Genomic DNA, 17871 nt, shown 5'->3' with positions numbered 1-17871 from the left:
GTGTGTGTGTGTGTGTGTGCGTGTGTGCGTGTGCACGCGCACGCGCAATGGCATACATCTGTTTTTTTTCTCACCTAACTAATTTCTAACTGATTCATTTTCTAATGACAGAATGTAATAAATATTCAGTGGAAATATGAGCTGTGGGGAAATTCAAGTGAAAAGTAACCTTTTAAATTACTGGCATTTTTTTCTTCTTTTAAAAACTGTGTAATAGATTTACAATCAAAAACAAAGAGAATACGTTTTAGCACCGCATAAACCGTATATTTTCCGAGTGTACTTTTTACAACCTAAAAAATAAGATCAGCAATGACAGCAGTAGGTAAGAGTCTGTAAGACCTTAGGGAAGGGACACTGAGTGTTGTTGTCAACCCAGAGCCTATTACAGAGCTGTGGGGTCCTGACAGTCCCGCTGTCTCTGTCTCTTCGTCCAGCTTGGCCTCAGGCGGCAGTCATCAAGAATGGGTCAGCGGGCCTCGGGCTAAATATCACCGACATATTGAGAGAAAGAAGGTCAGCTTTGCAGGAAGTGGGCAGACACAAAAAAGAATAAAAAAAGAAAAAGCAGTAAATCTGTTCTAAAATGCAATAGTAAGCAGAGCAGCAATGCCAAAATTCTGAGAAGTGCACAAATTCTCTGCGATTTGTATGCACTTTAGCTGCTCCAATTTTATACCGACTAGAGGCGGTCGATCGATTTCTGGGGCTTTCCAGCAAATAAAGAGTTACTCTGATCTAATCAGCTGGAGACAAATGTAGCGTTTGTGTGTCTGGTCACAAATGGAGCAATCAAATCTTCGCTTGTATTCCTGAGCTGACAAAGAACACCCTTTGTTACTTTGCTAAAAGGGGTTGGTGAAATTTTAATCCGAGCCAAGGATTTCTTGGCTCTTGTTGTGGTTCCAGACCCAGCTGGACCGAATGTACGTATGTCTCAGATAGTGTGTGTAATTTAGGAGCACAGTCTCTCTGCCAGATATCATGTTGTCATTTATCAGCCCTGAAATTATATTCAGCTTGAATAAATTTGGTAATTACATTTCCTCTGTTTGTTATCTGATGTTCTGCTGCAATAAGTCGTTTGACATGATGATGTATTAATAAGAGTTGTGCCTACAGCACCTCAGTGTTTCTAAAAGAAAGCACGTTAACGACAGGCCGTTTAAGTATGGAGACAAACGTCTCTGTCAAAGCCAATTTTTCATACTTGAACCAGCTCCTGATAGCTTCTCCCTCTTAACCTTGTCTGTTCCTGGACTCCAGCCACATAAAGGTGTATGTTTCTGCACCACAGGGACGCAGCGGACTGGGCTCCATCTTTGTCTGGGCTTCGGGTAATGGTGGCCGGGAGCAAGACAGCTGTAACTGTGACGGCTACACGAACAGCATTTACACCCTGTCCATCAGCAGCACCACGCAGTCCGGCAACGTGCCGTGGTACAGCGAGCCCTGCTCCTCCACCCTCGCTACCACCTTCAGCTCTGGAAACCCGGGGGAGAAGCAGATAGTAGGTGTACAAACACACACGCTTACATGCACTTTAAAGATCTCAGATTTTGTGTAGGATTGTTTTTAATACTTTGAATCTTTGGCACCCTGTAAATGTCAAGTTTGACAGCACAGCTACACGTCCCGCTTACCAAAAGTTCATGCCGACGCATCCAAATTGAACCCGTTTTGAGTGTTTATACACATTAATGTTGTGTCTCTCAAATAGAAAAAAAAAAAGACTTCAAAATGTCAAAGTCTGAGTGATGTGAAACATACAATGAGCAAACACGACAAACACTGAGAGATGCCATGATTCCCTCAAGCTGCTTGTCACCCGAAGAAAGACTTGCTTCAGGGACGCAGAATAACATAAAACAACCATAAATCTGCCATTCCCTCCAAATTACACCAGAGGCGTGCTGCAGGCAAGTAAATACAACTCCAAATGAAATGGGTAGAAGTGAAGTCATTTTAAAATATACATGAGCACTTGCGTTGTATTGTTGCTTTAGCACGCAGAGGCTGCCGTTTGGTGCAGTACCCAGTGAGTTTATGCAATTTCCGTTTGTCCCAAACTAGTATTTATTTTCACTCTGTTAGATTTCTGTTTCTCACAATCATGCACTACCAAGTGGCTCATTTTGTGAGCGTATTTGGTCACCTCCATCTTCAGAGATTACACATTTTTTTCCCAACTGGAGCGAGAGAAAAGCAAAACATAAATTCCCGTTTTTCTAACTAAAATGACAGCAATGGCACTCGGCTGTAATTAACTTCATCTGTTGTGCACACCTAGATGGAATAAAATGTGGCTGTTTGCCAAAAATAAACACATTACCACCGAGTGGCACAAAACACAAAGTTCACTAATTGGCCTTCAAGGCACAGTGTGCTGTTGCTACAGAGAAAAAGTAAATACGCTATATTTTCACAAAAATAAGGCTTTCAAATAATTAAATGGCACAATTAAAGCACTGATTGTTATTTTACTAAAGGTTAATAATGTTTTCTTATTTTTGAAATTTTATGAATAATAATGTGCACAGGTTAAACTGTAGCCAGAGCTACAACTAGTATGTATTTATTGTAAACGTAGGTGGGGGTTTTTTTCAGTTCACTCAATGAATTGTTGCATATTCTTCCTCATATATTCCTGATATTTGTTGTCGTCTGTCTTACCTTTGTTATGATGCTCTGTCATGTCAGGTGGATTCTGAAGTGGTTGTACAGGCCGCACCGGATTTTAAGCCGTATGCGTTTCACTTGTAATATGAGATATTTACACAGAAATATCACACATGAGGATTTTTAACGTTTAATTTAATCCGTAAGGTAACATAAACATGGTAACTTAAATGTTATGGTAACTGCAAATGCTTTTTTTCCTCGAACAGCGCCTGTAACACGGCTACCTTTAAGTATACGTACGTATCGATAACACACAAATTTCGTTGCTTATGGTTTTTTTACAGAACAGTGCACAAACAACATTGTCGTCTCTTAACAACTGGTAAAAATATATACCGTATATATACTACTTATCAATTTTATTGGTCTACTGTTACCAGGCAAAATGTTTTTGGCCACTTGAAAAAAAATATGCATTAGCCGCACGTCAGTATAAGCCGCAGTGTTCACAGTGTGGGGAAAAAAGTAGCGGCTTATGACCCGAAAACTACGATAGACCTGAAATGGCGATCTGTCGTGTACTTGTGGCAGACCACTCAGATGGTGGTTTAATTTGGTTTGCTTTCTTCTGTTGTTGCCTCTTTTGCTGTGTTCTTTTAGTTCTGATCCCTTTGGCAACTTTTGTGCCAGTTTTAGTAACACTCCACCAGATTGTGCAAACAGAAGCTGCTTCTTCACAGTTGTCAGTGTTGATGTGGCGTGCCTTCATGTCACACTTTCATATGTCCTTGAACCTCGAGTCCAGGTGCCCCGTGGGCCTGGCACCATGGGGATTCTGCCATCATCTATGTTTCACATGGCCAAACCGGCACATGTGGCATTGCATAAGCAGCTTTTGCATGCTGGAAGTCTCAGTTTTGTGCGACTCTAGTTTGAGATATTTTGTCCTTCTATGTGATTCCAAGGCTTAGACAACTTAGACGAAAGCTGTTCTTGCTTCGTGATGGGACTATGTCCCCCAAGTAGTCACTGCAGTACAACAGGTGCTCTGTAGGCACAGATTTTTGTTGCTAGGATTAGCTTCTTGTTTTTCCACACTGAGTTTTATCCACATCCTGACCCATGACCGTGGTGTTTTTGATGCTTAAAGTAAGGCCAAATTCATTTCAGGCATGTGAAAACCTATTAAGAACCTCAGAACCGACAGCATGAGTAACTATTCCAAAGTCATGAGCAAACATCAGCTCATAGATCTGCTGCTCTGACTTGCTCTGACTTTTGTCTTGGCTGGTAATATTGCCAAGTTGAACAGTTTGCCAGTGTCAGTTTGTGAGTGTCAGAAGGAATTTTGTGAAGAAGATCCCAAACAGCGCGACTGCTCAGATACTTTCAGGAGCGTTTCCACTTGCAAGGCAGCTGATGCCCTTTTCCAGCTTGTTCAGTGTTGGTTCTGCATCTCACTTCTCCAGTTAGCTGAGGAACAGTGTTTAGTGCAATTTCTGTGACTTTGTTCTCTGTGCCATATATTTTAACTTAGCATTCCACCAATCTCTCCATCTGTTTATCTCCACCAGTGATAAACTCACCAGCTTTGGACTTGAGGAGCTGTTTCGGAATCTGTTGGACCCGTTGCTTTCTTCATTCCTTCAAGCATACCTCTGATGTTTCCAGTATCAGTACCTTGTGTACATTTCATAGCAAAGCTGCACCTGGTATTTATTAGCACAGCATCTAGTTGTGCTGTATGTCTGCCAGCTCTCAGATCTTCTAGGCTTTGCTTCTGCTTGAACGAGGCAGGCCTTATAGCTTTTATCAGTGGCTTCATTTCTGGCCATCAGCATCTACGCAGTGAGAATTCTTCCTCCTCCTTTTCCCAAACACTATGACAGTTCTATCATATGTGATGCTGCTTATGGAGCCCCACAGTTCAGCTGCGTTTTCAAAATAGTCAACATTTTGTGGAAGATTTTGATTTAGAGTATCCAGATTTTTTCCCATTTGTATTTGATTTTATAAGAAGCAGGTGTTGAAGTGTGCAAGGGTTTTATATTCTGGAATAATGAGGTTTCTCTGGTTGTACTCTCAGCTTGCAGCACCTAATATTCCTAAAATGAAATCTCAAAATATAGTAACCCTATTAGTCCTTTATATACTTTGTGCTTTTGGTGGGAGTTGTCCAGTTCGGGAGACATTAGCCGCAGCAGTGTCTGCCTACGCTTGAATATAATTTCATTTAATGGATTTTGGCTTGTGGCACATATTTGTGAATGAATGAATTGCAGAACCATAACCCAGCTATTGTGGGCAGTGTGAGTCACAAAGAATTTTCTTTTTTCTGTATACAACCGCTTTTGGTTGGCATTTACAGCTTAGCAGAGTGCCAGCAACATCAGCATTTGCATCCTGTCATGAGCCTGAGCCACTTGTCACAGACAGTTTTCTCTTAAATGAATCACCTCACAACATGGTTGGTGGGTTTTTCTTTTGTAACGGGATCATATTTCGGGGGGGGGGGACTGAGTTTTTCAGGTGTATTTTTGGCCATAAGCCGATTGCCATTTAGTTCTATTATATTCAAGAGATGGCAGACGTCCCTATAGATGTTATCTCTAAAACTGAGCAACTCACACCAGAATAGTCTCGATAGATAAATAACACTGAATCTGATCTGGGACCTTTTTCTATTTCTAACCTGCTATATGAAAAACTTAATTTGTCTAGTTAGAAAAAAAAAAATCAAAAAATGTCGAGTTTTCAGAGTCATAAAACCAAGAAAATGTCTAAAAAGAAGCTGCAGATAGTCTGAGCTGTTATTTACAAAAGATTTCACTCAATATTTAAAAAAAGATATTTTAAGATGAATCAGTTAACTTCCAGCATTTAATCTGTTAAATATTATTGTTTCAGTGTTATTCTGTCCAGGTCCTATATCTAACAGCTGGCCTGTGCAGACACCTGCCCTCCCTTTGTTTACCCCTCTGACACATCTTTCCACAGATAATGGTCATTAACGCCACAATCTGTCAGGCCAAAAGTTGCAAACCAAGAATCTGTCTCTAACCTTCATAGACCACCTTGCCTTTGGCTTCTTTGTCATTTCTGACATGTCCTCATCGTGACCCAGACAGCCCTCATTAGCTTTCTGGCACTTGCAGAGACCAAGAGGAGAGATGTACGTGGAGTGCTAACATACTCTGTCTCACCACAGCTTGACCTGGCTGGGCTGATTTGGCTGACCTTCATTACCCCAGGCGTGACCCCTTGGCAGGGATCCACAGACCTGAGACTGAACCACCTACTAATTCTCTCCTTCTCCTCTTTTCCATCGCACATAGCTGTGGGGAGAGCTCCTATTGTCCGCGGCCCTCATCTGTCTAGCTCTTAGTTTCTCTGCCTGGGAGCTTCACTCATGTTGAAGTGGGAAACTCAATGTGTCAAATCAACTATGTCTGTCCTCCTGTACTTATTTACACTTTCTCTCTATCTGCTTGTCTCTAAGGTGACCACCGACCTGAGGCAAAAATGCACAGACTCTCACACGGGGACGTCCGCGTCAGCACCGCTCGCTGCTGGGATCATCGCTCTAGCTCTGGAGGCCAAGTGAGTGCCCCTGTATCATCTGTTTCTACATTAGGGAATCAGAAATGTAAAGCTTTTTTTTTACTTTATGCTACTGTTAACTTAGTTTATTATGATCCACTGCGTGCTACATGTGGGAGCATGTGCGTGGACTCACGTCTGTAAATGCGCAGACGTCTCTGGGAAGGCGGCGTTGGCCTAAATCCCAGCCAAGAAATTCTTTCCACTCCAGATTAAGCTTTTGATAATTGGTTAATTAGTGAGACAAATCAGCAGCTGCAGCCCACACAGACATCTGAATACCTGTAGGGCCCATGGTGAAGATTTTAAACCGGTGAATGTCTCTCATTATTGCTCACTCAGGACTCCAGGTGTCAGAATCCAAGTTTCTGTCAGCAGCTCTAATGTGTTCCCCATTATCTTGAGTCATATCTTGCATGTGTTAAGTCAGTTTTATCAGTAAGCAGTGCTTTACTGTGCATAATTCTCCTCCTTTCCACATTAGTGATTTGCTGACAGCTGTCAAATCAATCCAGTAGTACCACACAGCCAAGTTTCAGTTCTGGTATGCTCAGCGTCTCTGGTTTAACACCGCACAAGAGTCAGTATTTATCAGTGTATAGCCACCCCCCCCCCCCCCCCCCCCCCCCCCCCCACTCCTCCTGAAGCCCCTCCTGACAGGCAGCTGTAATAACAGGGTAGCTAGTTTATCAGTCTGGGACTGCACTGGAATTCACAGAGATGGAATCATTTAATAGGCAGAGTGTTTTGGCTTTCTGGTGTTTTATTATTTTATTATTTTCTCCTTCGCTCTTGGCTGAGGTGACATTGAGTGGATCGGAGGATCTTGTCCATTAATAACACATGAGAGGATGTGAGATGTGAATGCTGATGTGGAGGTTGGCAGAGGTGATGCACCACAGTGCAATTCCGTGTTTCTATTTCTGACAACTGTGGTGTTGCTCTCGGTAAAGCTCTGTGATTATCTTAACCCACAGAGCAGTTTTTCTTAGTGGTGACTTAAAGGATTCTCTGTTGGATACTTACAGCTAGACCCCTTAATAAATCTATATGAAGGGGAAAAAATTACTGAGCTTCAACTATGTTGGAGGTGACCCTGTCCCCAACTCACAGAACCTATTAGAAACTATCATTACAGATAGGCATAGACTGTCCTCCACGGTTTTGTTTTACAGTGTTCCCTGACCTTTCAACACAGTAGGTTATGATGTACCTTTGATGCTGGTATTTTATGCCCATGTTAAAACCTTTATGTGAGTCCATAGCTTTGTTTTAGTTGAGTGGCACATCCCTCAGGGTTCCCTCCACCTCTCAGTGTAGTATTTCAACACTGTACGGTTGTTCTCACTGTATATGCTCAGATGGATCACATTTCAGGTCTTTTTACAGTCTTCTGACCTTTTCCGTGTCCCATTGCTGCTCACATTTCCCGGCCTGTATTGTTGTACAGTTGAGGTCATCAAAACCTGACATTTCTCATAATGTGCATAATAGGAAGGTATTAGCCTCACCTATTACATGAGAGAATGTAAATGTGATTATATTTCTTTCTTCCCTGTCTGCGCAGTATGAACTTAACTTGGAGGGATATGCAGCACCTGGTGGTGAGAACATCCCAGCCCGGGCGTCTCAGCGCTGGTGACTGGAAGACCAACGGAGTGGGGCGCAGAGGTAAAAACTCAATACAGTTATTAGACAAATCAAGAGCAGGTGGTAACATGTGGAGTTGTGTCTATGCCTCAATAATGAGTACAAATGGAAAGTTCACTAAAGCGCTCTTTTGAAAATGCCTTGCTTGAGAGCGCTTTGGACGGCTTTGGTTGCTATGATACGGAATATGTGCAGATGTGTTACAAGTACCTACCTGACTGCTGCTTAACTGGTAAACGCTTGGTGAACTAAATGTACCTCCAAGCATTATTTTTATAGTAATGTCGCAGCAGTCCAGGGAAACAGGTCTGTTACACACATGCATACTTGGAGCAGCAGAAATATTAGTTTCTCTTACACTGTTGTTCAACTTTGTTGAACAAGTAAGCTGTGATGGTTGATCAGTATAATATGTGTCTTTCCCTCCAGATGGCAGTATAGCCCAGCCAAGGGATGAGCATTTATTAGCAATTATTTACATTTTTGTCGAGTAAATTTAAATGTTCATTTCTGTTTAGAAAGCTACCCTAAGATTCTGGTTATTACAACTCTTAGCACTTGGTATTTCTTTGCTATTTCTGTGCTAGTTCCATGCCAGAGTGGATTGATGCCCAGTTTCCCAATAACATGCATTTTTTTCTGATTCAAGTTAAGTAACCAAGTAACTGTGAAATTGTGTTAAAATTGTCATATTTTTGATCAGTTTGCTATTCCTATGCAGTGCAGACTACTGAATTTAACAAAAAATTTAACAAAAAAATTGAAATGAAAATACTTAGTTATTTAACACTTTTCCTGTCATGCATAATGTTGTAAGCAAAATATTAATTATCGGGTTAAAGAAAAGAAAATGCAGAAAACAAAGATGTGAATGGCTATGGTGGCCCTCATGGAGCCATTGAATACCATAGGTTATACTGATGAAGTGTGAGCTACCATGTACATGTGGACAAGAACTGATAACATGAACTAACATATTTTTAAACAAATTATATCCCTAATTGTTTATAATGGATACATTTTAGTTTGTTATGCAAAGAACTTGAACAAATAGAAATCTCTTCTCTGCTCAAAGGAAGGTTTTGTCTTGCTTGTTACAGTTCGGCTATAACCATTACTTAACACGACCTGGCTCAAAGGTTTGTGGCCTAGTTGGTGCCGAGTTTAAGGCAGGCCAATCCGATAGGCTGAGACACTGGGTGGGTATATCAGGGTCTGCTTTGGAGTGGTTCAAATCTTATTTGTGTGAACAATCCTTCTCTGGGACTACCTCTATGTACAGATCCTCTTCTGTTTCTCTTACCTATGGTGTGCCGCAAGGTTCTGTTTTAGGACCTTTATTGTTGTTGTTGTATTTACTCCCTCTTCAGCAAACCTTCTGAGCACGTTTATGGACATTTCTTATCACTGCTATGCAGATGATATTCAGCTATATATCTCCTTTAAGCCACAAGATGTTTCCAAGCTACAGATTTTGCATATACTCCATTAGAGGTTGGATGGCTGATAATTTTCTTCAACTTAATGAGGAGAAAAAAAAGTCCTTGTTTGTGCTCCCGATAAATTTGTGCCCATGGTTTTGGAAAATCTAGGTCCTCTTGCTAAATTTGCCAAACCTTCTATCAGGAATCTTGGTGTAACTTTTGACTCAGCTCTGACTTTGGACGCTCATGTTAAATCTCTGCTTCGCTCCTGTTTTTATTATTTATGAAACAATGCTGAGTCCTATTGTGTCACGCTCTGAACTAGAAATGATCATACATGCATTTGTTTCATCTCGTTTGGACTAGTCTTCCAAGTACTCTTATGTTACACTCCTCCTGATCCAGCTGCACTGGCTCCCCATTAAAGTCAGAGTTCACTTTAAGATTATGACTTTTACATTCAGGGCTTTGCATGGACAAGCACCAACATACATCAGAGATTTCTTACATCCATACATCCCCAACAGGTCCCTGAGGTCATGTGATCAGGGTTTGCTGGTTGTCCATCACACAAGGCTAAATAACTAAAGATGACAGAGCTTTTGTAGCTGTGGCCCCCAGACTCTGGAACTATCTCCCTTTGAGTTTGAGATCTGTTGACTGAGTGGTTTCTTTTAAAAAAAGAAGAAGAAGAAGTTAAAAACTAATCTTTTTAAACTTGATTTTATGTTTTTGGCTTCAGTGAAGCACTTTGTGATTTTATCTTGAAAGATGCTATATAAATAAAATTTTATATTACTTATACTTTACTTAGATGAATACATTCAGAATTTCTAGTTCATTTCTTGTGTACTGCTTTAAGAATAAACATAAATGTTTGTCTTTAGGTTTCATGCACTTAGCGTCTAGTTCATAGATGCTCAATTAGTCCTTTTTAAAAAGTAAAACTTGTTTCTATTCGATTAAAGCAGCAATGTTGGCATTCTGTTAGAAACAGTCACACTGGCCAACAGCCAGAAACAGACTTTGAAGAACAACCTGCATTATCTTTTCTGCTAAAGTGTACTTCCTACCAAACTGACACGCATGAACATGCTATGTTTTGCAGCTTATCTTGTTGGAACAGCCGTGAAACATTTACCCAGAAAGTTTTCTGTTGGCATTAGTTTGCAGGGTAGATACTGTAGCCGATAAACATACATACAGATCTTCATTTAGGTGATGGTGTGGTCCCAGCTACACACTGTTTGTCTGCGGCCTGTAGGCTAAAGAATTAGTCTGACTTTGTCTTCCATTCCCTGCCAAGGTTCAGTCTGCCAGCTGCTGTCGTTCATCCACAGAAAGCCATCTGAGACATAGAGAAACTTTTCTGACATTGCCCCAAAGACCCTTTCCCTCCTTTTTAATGATAAAAAAAAAAGAAAATATGATAGGCTGGATAAACCTGTTTATATTATTACTGACTGTCGGTGACAGTTGGACTGTTAAATCCCTGCTGTTTTTAATCACATTTATGGTAAATGGTAAATGGCCTGTATTTGTATAGCGCTTTTCTAGTCCCTAAGGACCCCAAAGCACTTTACACATCCAGTCACCCACCCATTCACACACACATTCACACACTGGTTTATGTTCTCAGGCACAGATGAAGTATTGCTGTAGAGAGGATTGTTTGATTGTAATTTCTGTCACTCTGTGCTGCTATCTCATAACCACCACCCACAAAACTGCCATCCGCTCCCTATCCCTCCATTTTGTTTCCTCCACAGTGAGTCATTCGTACGGTTATGGGCTCCTGGATACAGGTGCTCTGGTGGCGTTGGCACAGAATTGGACATCAGTGGGACCGCAGCACCAGTGTGTTAACACGATGCTTTCAGAACCAAGGTTAGAAGGATGACTTAGAGCATGTGTGTGTGGGTTTGTCTGTAAAAAGAGTTTCACCATTATTACAAAGACTTCCTGTTCTATCATATCTCTGACCCTGATGGATGTCGCTGCATTCTCCTCCAAGCCGGGGAGGTCGCTTAAGTTTAAAGCACAGTGCTGTTCGGTGTCCATTTCTGCTTCCACACAACATTAACCACTCTGCCCGCCACTTGTCAAACTTGCAGAGACATCGGGAACAAACTGGTGTTCAGCAAGAGCATGGATGCCTGCTGGGGACGACCAGAGCATGTCAGCTCCCTGGAACACGTTCAGGCTCGCCTCACTCTCTCCTACAACCAGAGAGGAAAATTGGCCATTCATCTCATCAGCCCGCTGGGTACACACTCCACCCTGCTGTTCCCCAGGTACACAGTAAAAAAACAGGACAACAGCAGCCAGGTCCTAATATAAATCTCTCTTTTTCTGTGCCACACACAGACAAATAATGTGCGTGTCCCTCGGTTTTACTTCGGCACACATGCTCCCAGAGGCGTATTCTCTGAGACAAATACTCAGAATATGCCTGCTTTCAGATGCAGGGAAAAAACACCAACATGTCCTCTCTTTTTATTTATTCAGGCCCAATGACTTCTCCTCAGAGGGTTTCAATGATTGGGCCTTTATGACCACACACTCATGGGACGAAGACCCTCAAGGAGAGTGGACCCTGGAGATAGAAAATGTAGCACCTAATGGACGTGACTATGGTAACCTAACTCATCTTCATTAATTGCCCGGACTGGTCGCATCACATCAAACCTTCTTCCGTTCCAGCATTATCTTATGTATTTCCATGCTTCTCTTAGTAGCCTCTCTGCAGTTCTTCCTTTTCTCTCCTTTTCTAACGGTCTATAACAGTTTTGGTTCCAGCAGAGAGGCACTTAGAAACTGCTCCAGATTAAAAGTTAAGAGTCTCTGGGCAGAGAACGATTCTTCTGCAAGAAAGTCTTTGGCAACTATTTGATTATCAAAACTTCAGTGTCTTGAGAATGTTTTTCTTTCCAACAACTGGGCTGCACTTTAGCTCTAAAAGCAAATGGCAGCACACTCTGACAGAAAGAGTTGCCATGTTTTCCAGTAGATTTGTTTTCTCTGAGCAGCAGAGGGAAACGAGAGAAACACCTCTCTTTCTCTGCTGCTGTTGATCCTCCTCCACTGTTGTTTGGGCCACTCACATCACTCGTTTCCTGTCTTTCCACCCCCATATCCTCTTCTCAGCCAGTTCACTCTGTTCCCTCTTTGAGAAGTGCTAAATTGATATTCTCTTTCACCACTTACACCTCCACTCTCTCTGCCTCTGTTCTCCTCAGGTGTGTTGAGTCAATTCACCCTCATCCTGTGGGGAACTGGGCCCAGCATAGTCAACCCCTCGTCCCCTGACTTCCCTCGGCCGTCCAACAACAGCTGCAAGACATTCGATGCCCAGCAGATCTGTATCGGTGAGATCGATCGGCCTTTCACTGTCACGCATGAGCCACTTAGGTTGAATAGATTCATTTGTATTGGCGCCGGCATACAGTCATTGTTACCAAACAGGCTTTGGGTCAGACTGTGTTGAGCATTTCAGTTTGTGAAAAGTGAATGTTGTGAATACAAATTGGCAATTTACAAGCCTCTTGCGCATCTGTTTATGTGCGCACAATGAATACGCACGTTGCCATATGTCATATCAAAGAGTGGAACGTATTGCGAGCAGCAGGGGAGATTTAAACTGCGCCAGTGCCTCAGGTGCATGTTGTCAGCAAGGATGACTTCCTCAGTGAAAAGCAGACGAAGTCAAAAATTATTTTATGTTTCGAGTCAGGCGCTTTCCTCTTAATCATTTTAGACATTTCAAAAATTTCAGTAAAATCAACATTACAGTTATTACTGCTTTTATTTCATTTCCTCAGTTGCCTGCTAATTTCCCTCAAATTAAGTCTAAGGTTCTGACTGCAGAAACCGACAAAGGACAAAAGGAGTAAATACTGAAATGATTGTTAACACTTATTTTTTTGCCTGTTTGTGTTCTTTTGTAAATTAGCTGTCTTAGGGTAGAATATATTTCATATTTATTTATGGTTTTTATAGACTAAAGACGCTTTATAGCTTCTTTATCTCATTAACAAGTAAGAAATGTAGTTCCAATTAATTACATGCAGTGACATAGATATGGACTGTAATTAATCCCACACTGGTGAAATTCACTTGTGCGCAGGGGACAGGGTGAAAAAGATGTATTAGAAAAATAAAAATAGGAAAAATGGTGTACAAAAAAATGCCAAAATACTATACTGTGTACAAATGATTACTATATACAGTAAAAATACACAGTGCAGTGGGAATGATAATAATACACAAATATATATTTTTTTTTTTTTAAACAGTGTTTGACGGTATGTGGTTCAAAGTTCAGAAATCATTTGTAGGTCTTATTTTCATTGTGTTTTTGACATAAACGCCCTCTTGACTAATTAATCTGCCCCCTCTCCATCCAGAGTGCAGCCCTGGCTTCTCCCTCTTCCTGCAGGGTTGTGTGAAGTTGTGTCCGCCAGGCTTCACGTCGGGGCAGCAGCTCCTCAACCTCTCTCTGGAGAACTGGGTAGATTTGTCCTCCGTCCAGGCGTGCCTGCCCTGCAATCCTGCCTGTCTCACTTGCTCTGGCACCGGGCCTGCAGATTGCCTGTCCTGCCCTCCTCACAGCCATCTGGTCTTCACCTCCTGTTTGCACCAGAACCAAGTCCAGCGAAAATCCCCTCTAACTGGAGGACTCCAGGGTGACGGAGCGCAGCCAGAAGGTGCGAGTCCAGCAGCAGCAGACCACGACAGCAAAGTAGCTGAGGAATCCCCAGGGCTCATTGTAGCTCCGTCCACTCAACTCCCCGCCGTCGTGGCCCTTCTCAGCTGTGCCTTCATCCTGGCTGCCTTCGTCGGGGTCTTCTTCTTGCTGCAGTTACGCTCAGGTGGCGCTTCTGCCTGGAGGACCAAATTGCCCTCTGGATTTTCAGAGACGAACGGGGTGCGGGTGGGCTTTGGTTTTGGCTTCCGGCAAGGACGGGAGAGAAAGGCAAGGATATGCTACAAAGGAATCCCCACTGTGTGGGCAGATGAGGACATGATTGCCTACGAGTCTGAATCAGACAGCGAGGAAGTGGACGGTCACAGCGAGAGAACAGCTTTTATTAAGACGCAGAGCTCAATCTAGCTGAAGCTGCATCTGCTGTTGTGGTGTCTGACACGACGACAGGTCTGACTGCACGGAGCTGATTCGTGAAGCAGAATCGCACAGGTTCAGAAAAACACAAAGCGCAGGCCTTACTGTCCCATCAGCACCCCATCCAAACGCAAAAGAGCCAATCAATTTTTTCTTGTATTTATTTGCTACAAGCTTCACGTGTATTTTCATGTATTTTATCTTTTATTTGATTGATGTCAGTTGTATTGATAAGCTTTGTCACCATTTAAATGTATTATGTGGCTAATTTACTTTGCAAATATTTTTCAGAGTGCTTTCCAGAAAATGAGTACTGCCACACCCTTAAAGCTTGGATACCTAACAGGAGAGAGTTAGAGACAGAATGGTCTAATATTAAGCAGCAGAGACCAAGATATCCTGAGTTTTGAAGAGGCACGACCATGACGTTGTGCAACTCCACCTAGAATAAATAAACATACCTTATTTAAATTTGGCAACAATGCAGTGCATTCAGCGCGACTGCTATTTTTGATCAGCCACTAGAATTTTCCTTCTGACCGCCTGTGCGTGTGTGACGGTTGCTGTATCTCCACCACCAGAGTGCAAACTCAAAATTATCCTGTGGCCATATGCTGCAGGCGTGCAAAGGCAAACAAGGAAGATTAGAATATTTTGGCTTTTATTGGAATATTTTCTCTCTGATGCCTCGGGATATTATAGCATTACAGAGACAAGGGTGACAAAATCACAGTCCACACCACCAGGAAAGTGTTCCTGTGCTCGTGGTTGTGTTCGCGGCTTGATGCAGCGCCTTCAGGCACTTCCACTGAAAAGTGCATTCTGGTGTTTTGTGTTGTAGTTTGTAACCCTCTGCTCTCATCACTGTGGATGATCTTTTATGTGACATCCTGGTCAGTTTGAGAGGGAAGTTGTTTACTCGAGGCATTTGAGGTCGCGATGAATCTGCCGAGACGCATGTGATGAAAAGGGCAGCTCCAGGGAGTGACTTAAGAAAAAAAATAGTGGGAGTGCTGGAAGCACTCAAGAAGGTCAAGCTGACCTTGAAGGGGAGCTCAAATTCAGGTTGGGTATGGTTTTTGCTTTTTATAGACAAAGTTGCAAACTTTTGATTGCATTTGTAGGTCAAGGCCCCAAATCGATGAATATTAGTGTCGAACTGAATATCTGTAAATTTCAAACTATATATCTGCACTTGGTAATACATGGTTCCTGCGGGGGAGAAAAAAAACAGCGCCCCCTAGCATAAAAACTAATCAGAACTCGGAGTAACCTTGATGGAATCACAGTAGTTAATTATTCAGGCTTAGCAAAGCACCTCCAGAAGGCCTTATTCAGAGGCTGAGAAGCACATGTGCCAAGCAGTGTGTAGAAATGTGTGGATTGGCCCTTTACTCCATTACTTTATCTAAGGCATATCTAATTTGTCTCAACTACAAACATCAGGCCTCTACTTCAGGTGGACTTCTAATATATTGCTGTTGTTATCTTTCATCAGAGACCTGACAGATTGCAGGCCAGGGGTTATAAAGTTGACTCGCTGTTCATTAATGCTAAGAAAAACTTTAAATTGAGGATTTCTGCAGCGCGCTGGGACAGCATAATAAAACATCCCCGCAGGTTGTTTGATAAGCAGGAAACTGTGGAGGATGCCCTGTTTTCAATCAAGCCTCAATGGGAATTTCCACTGCAGCGCAGACACCAGAGATGGTACATCAATCACACAGAAATGTGCCGAATTACAGTGAGCAGCACTGTTTTTTTAATGACATTAACCACTCAGCCCAAAAGCTGCTTGGCTAACCTTGTGAAGCATTGTGCCACTTGGTTACTGCGGGTGAGAAACAATATAATTCTCTCTTCATTTTCCCCCCAGAGTGTGCTTTATATTGATTTTGGGGCTTCTCTTTCAGAACATCTTCATCAAAGTGAAGCGTCCTCCCTTTCTGCTGTGAACACCAAACATAAAAGGACAAATTCATGCTTTATATTCTCTCTATAACGACGTAGACTTGCAGTTACATGGCCAAATCAAAGCCTTTGGATCCAAAAGACCAGAATGGCTAGTGATTAAAAAAAATCAGAAGATAATGATTCAATTTTCTATGTTTGTTTTTATTTTTAATCCTTTTTTTTACTATTTAACTGATGATGGATGTTATGTGTTGAGATCAATTTCATGCTGGATTAATTAAAAAAAGTTTGGCTGTTGTAAAGCATGTCTGTTTTTTACTGCCAGGGTTGAAACCTTTTATAGTTTTTTTTAATGCATCTTAAATTCAGCCCCTGACATACAAACATCCCAGAGAGAGCAGATGGTTCCTCGCTTCTTCATGGTCATATATCAGTGTTGCCGCTGCGTTTCCTTCACTCCTGGCATTGAGCTTTAACAGAGTGCCAGCCTTCTTTTTTCCTGCCTGCCATCCAGTTGCAGCAGTGAGCAAAGCTGCCAAGAACGCCTTCAAGAAACTGTTCCCTCAAGCTTCTGCGTAGCGGGCCCCTTAAAGTTTAAATTAATATAAATGGAGGTTTGTATGCATGGGGGAAAACACCAGGCGGGCGGCGGCAGCAGCTTTGTTCATTAGCAGCTGCCCCCCCCTCTCTACAGAGGTGCAGGTAACTGGGTTCATGGGTAAAGGTACATTCATTTTGTGGCCCATAATTAGATCTGCTGGGAGAACTCGCTGCACAATTCAGCACTTCCTGCATGTCATGTTTTGCATTTTAAATACAAACCAATTGCGTGTGCAAATTGTTTTGTAGATTTTTTTTTTTTTTTCTTTTGGAAAAAGTGGATGAATTTGAAAGCCCTTTGTCTCCATCAGTCACACCGCCATTACTCGTGTGTAGGAGTGGGTATTTTGTTTGTCCTTTTTTTCCCCCCCACACCTTGCCCTTTAGCTTGTAGTAATTAGCTGCCATGTACTGCGACAATGCTGTCTACTAACTAGACTTGGCAACAGTACACATTCCCTTAATTAAAACGGGACTCACGAATCAGCTCCTCATTAGTTGATTTCACAATATAATGCTCTGGACTCAGGGCCTCATTATTCCAGCAGGTCATGTTATCTGTGCTGTTGCTGAACATCATAAAGTCACCCGTCATATCCCCCCCCCCCTTCCAAAATGCGAGGAGAGGCACCATTTTTCCAGATCCCCGATCCATTTTTATGTAGCAGCAGCAGCAAAGAAGCATTTTATGTTCGACTCCTGCTCGCTGCTGTCAACCATACCATCAACACCTTCACCTCAAAGTGGTAAACATGGGAAAACTTCCCGCTGCTTTTAACTACATGTGAGTTGAAGTGTAAACTTTAATGCTCGCCTTGACAGATATGCCGAGCGGGAGACCGACTGCTGACAAGTGAAGCATTGGACAGTCTAAGAGGGTTGATATGCCGCTGCACTTCTCTGACTGACAGCATCCGCAGACATTTACACAGACTCAAT

At 42.3% G+C, this 17871-nt stretch overlaps 1 protein-coding gene across 1 annotated transcript in view; it reads left to right on the top strand.

The window, feature by feature from the left end:
* The window catches only part of furinb (furin (paired basic amino acid cleaving enzyme) b), a 94030-nt gene extending 76174 nt beyond the window's left edge, over positions 1-17856 (top strand). The window contains exons 9-16 of the mRNA XM_080874984.1: positions 1298-1510; positions 6122-6222; positions 7790-7893; positions 11066-11183; positions 11411-11590; positions 11805-11932; positions 12536-12664; positions 13703-17856. Of these exons, the coding sequence (XP_080731110.1) occupies positions 1298-1510; positions 6122-6222; positions 7790-7893; positions 11066-11183; positions 11411-11590; positions 11805-11932; positions 12536-12664; positions 13703-14409 (1680 nt within the window). The 3' untranslated portion in view covers positions 14410-17856. The remainder of the gene's footprint in view (positions 1-1297; positions 1511-6121; positions 6223-7789; positions 7894-11065; positions 11184-11410; positions 11591-11804; positions 11933-12535; positions 12665-13702) is intronic.
* The last annotated feature ends 15 nt before the right edge of the window (positions 17857-17871 follow it).

This window comes from Rhamphochromis sp. 'chilingali' (assembly GCF_963969265.1).
Source record: "Rhamphochromis sp. 'chilingali' genome assembly, chromosome: 2".
NCBI classification, from domain to species: domain Eukaryota; kingdom Metazoa; phylum Chordata; class Actinopteri; order Cichliformes; family Cichlidae; genus Rhamphochromis; species Rhamphochromis sp. 'chilingali'.
This window is presented reverse-complemented; position numbering and strand designations above follow the sequence as displayed.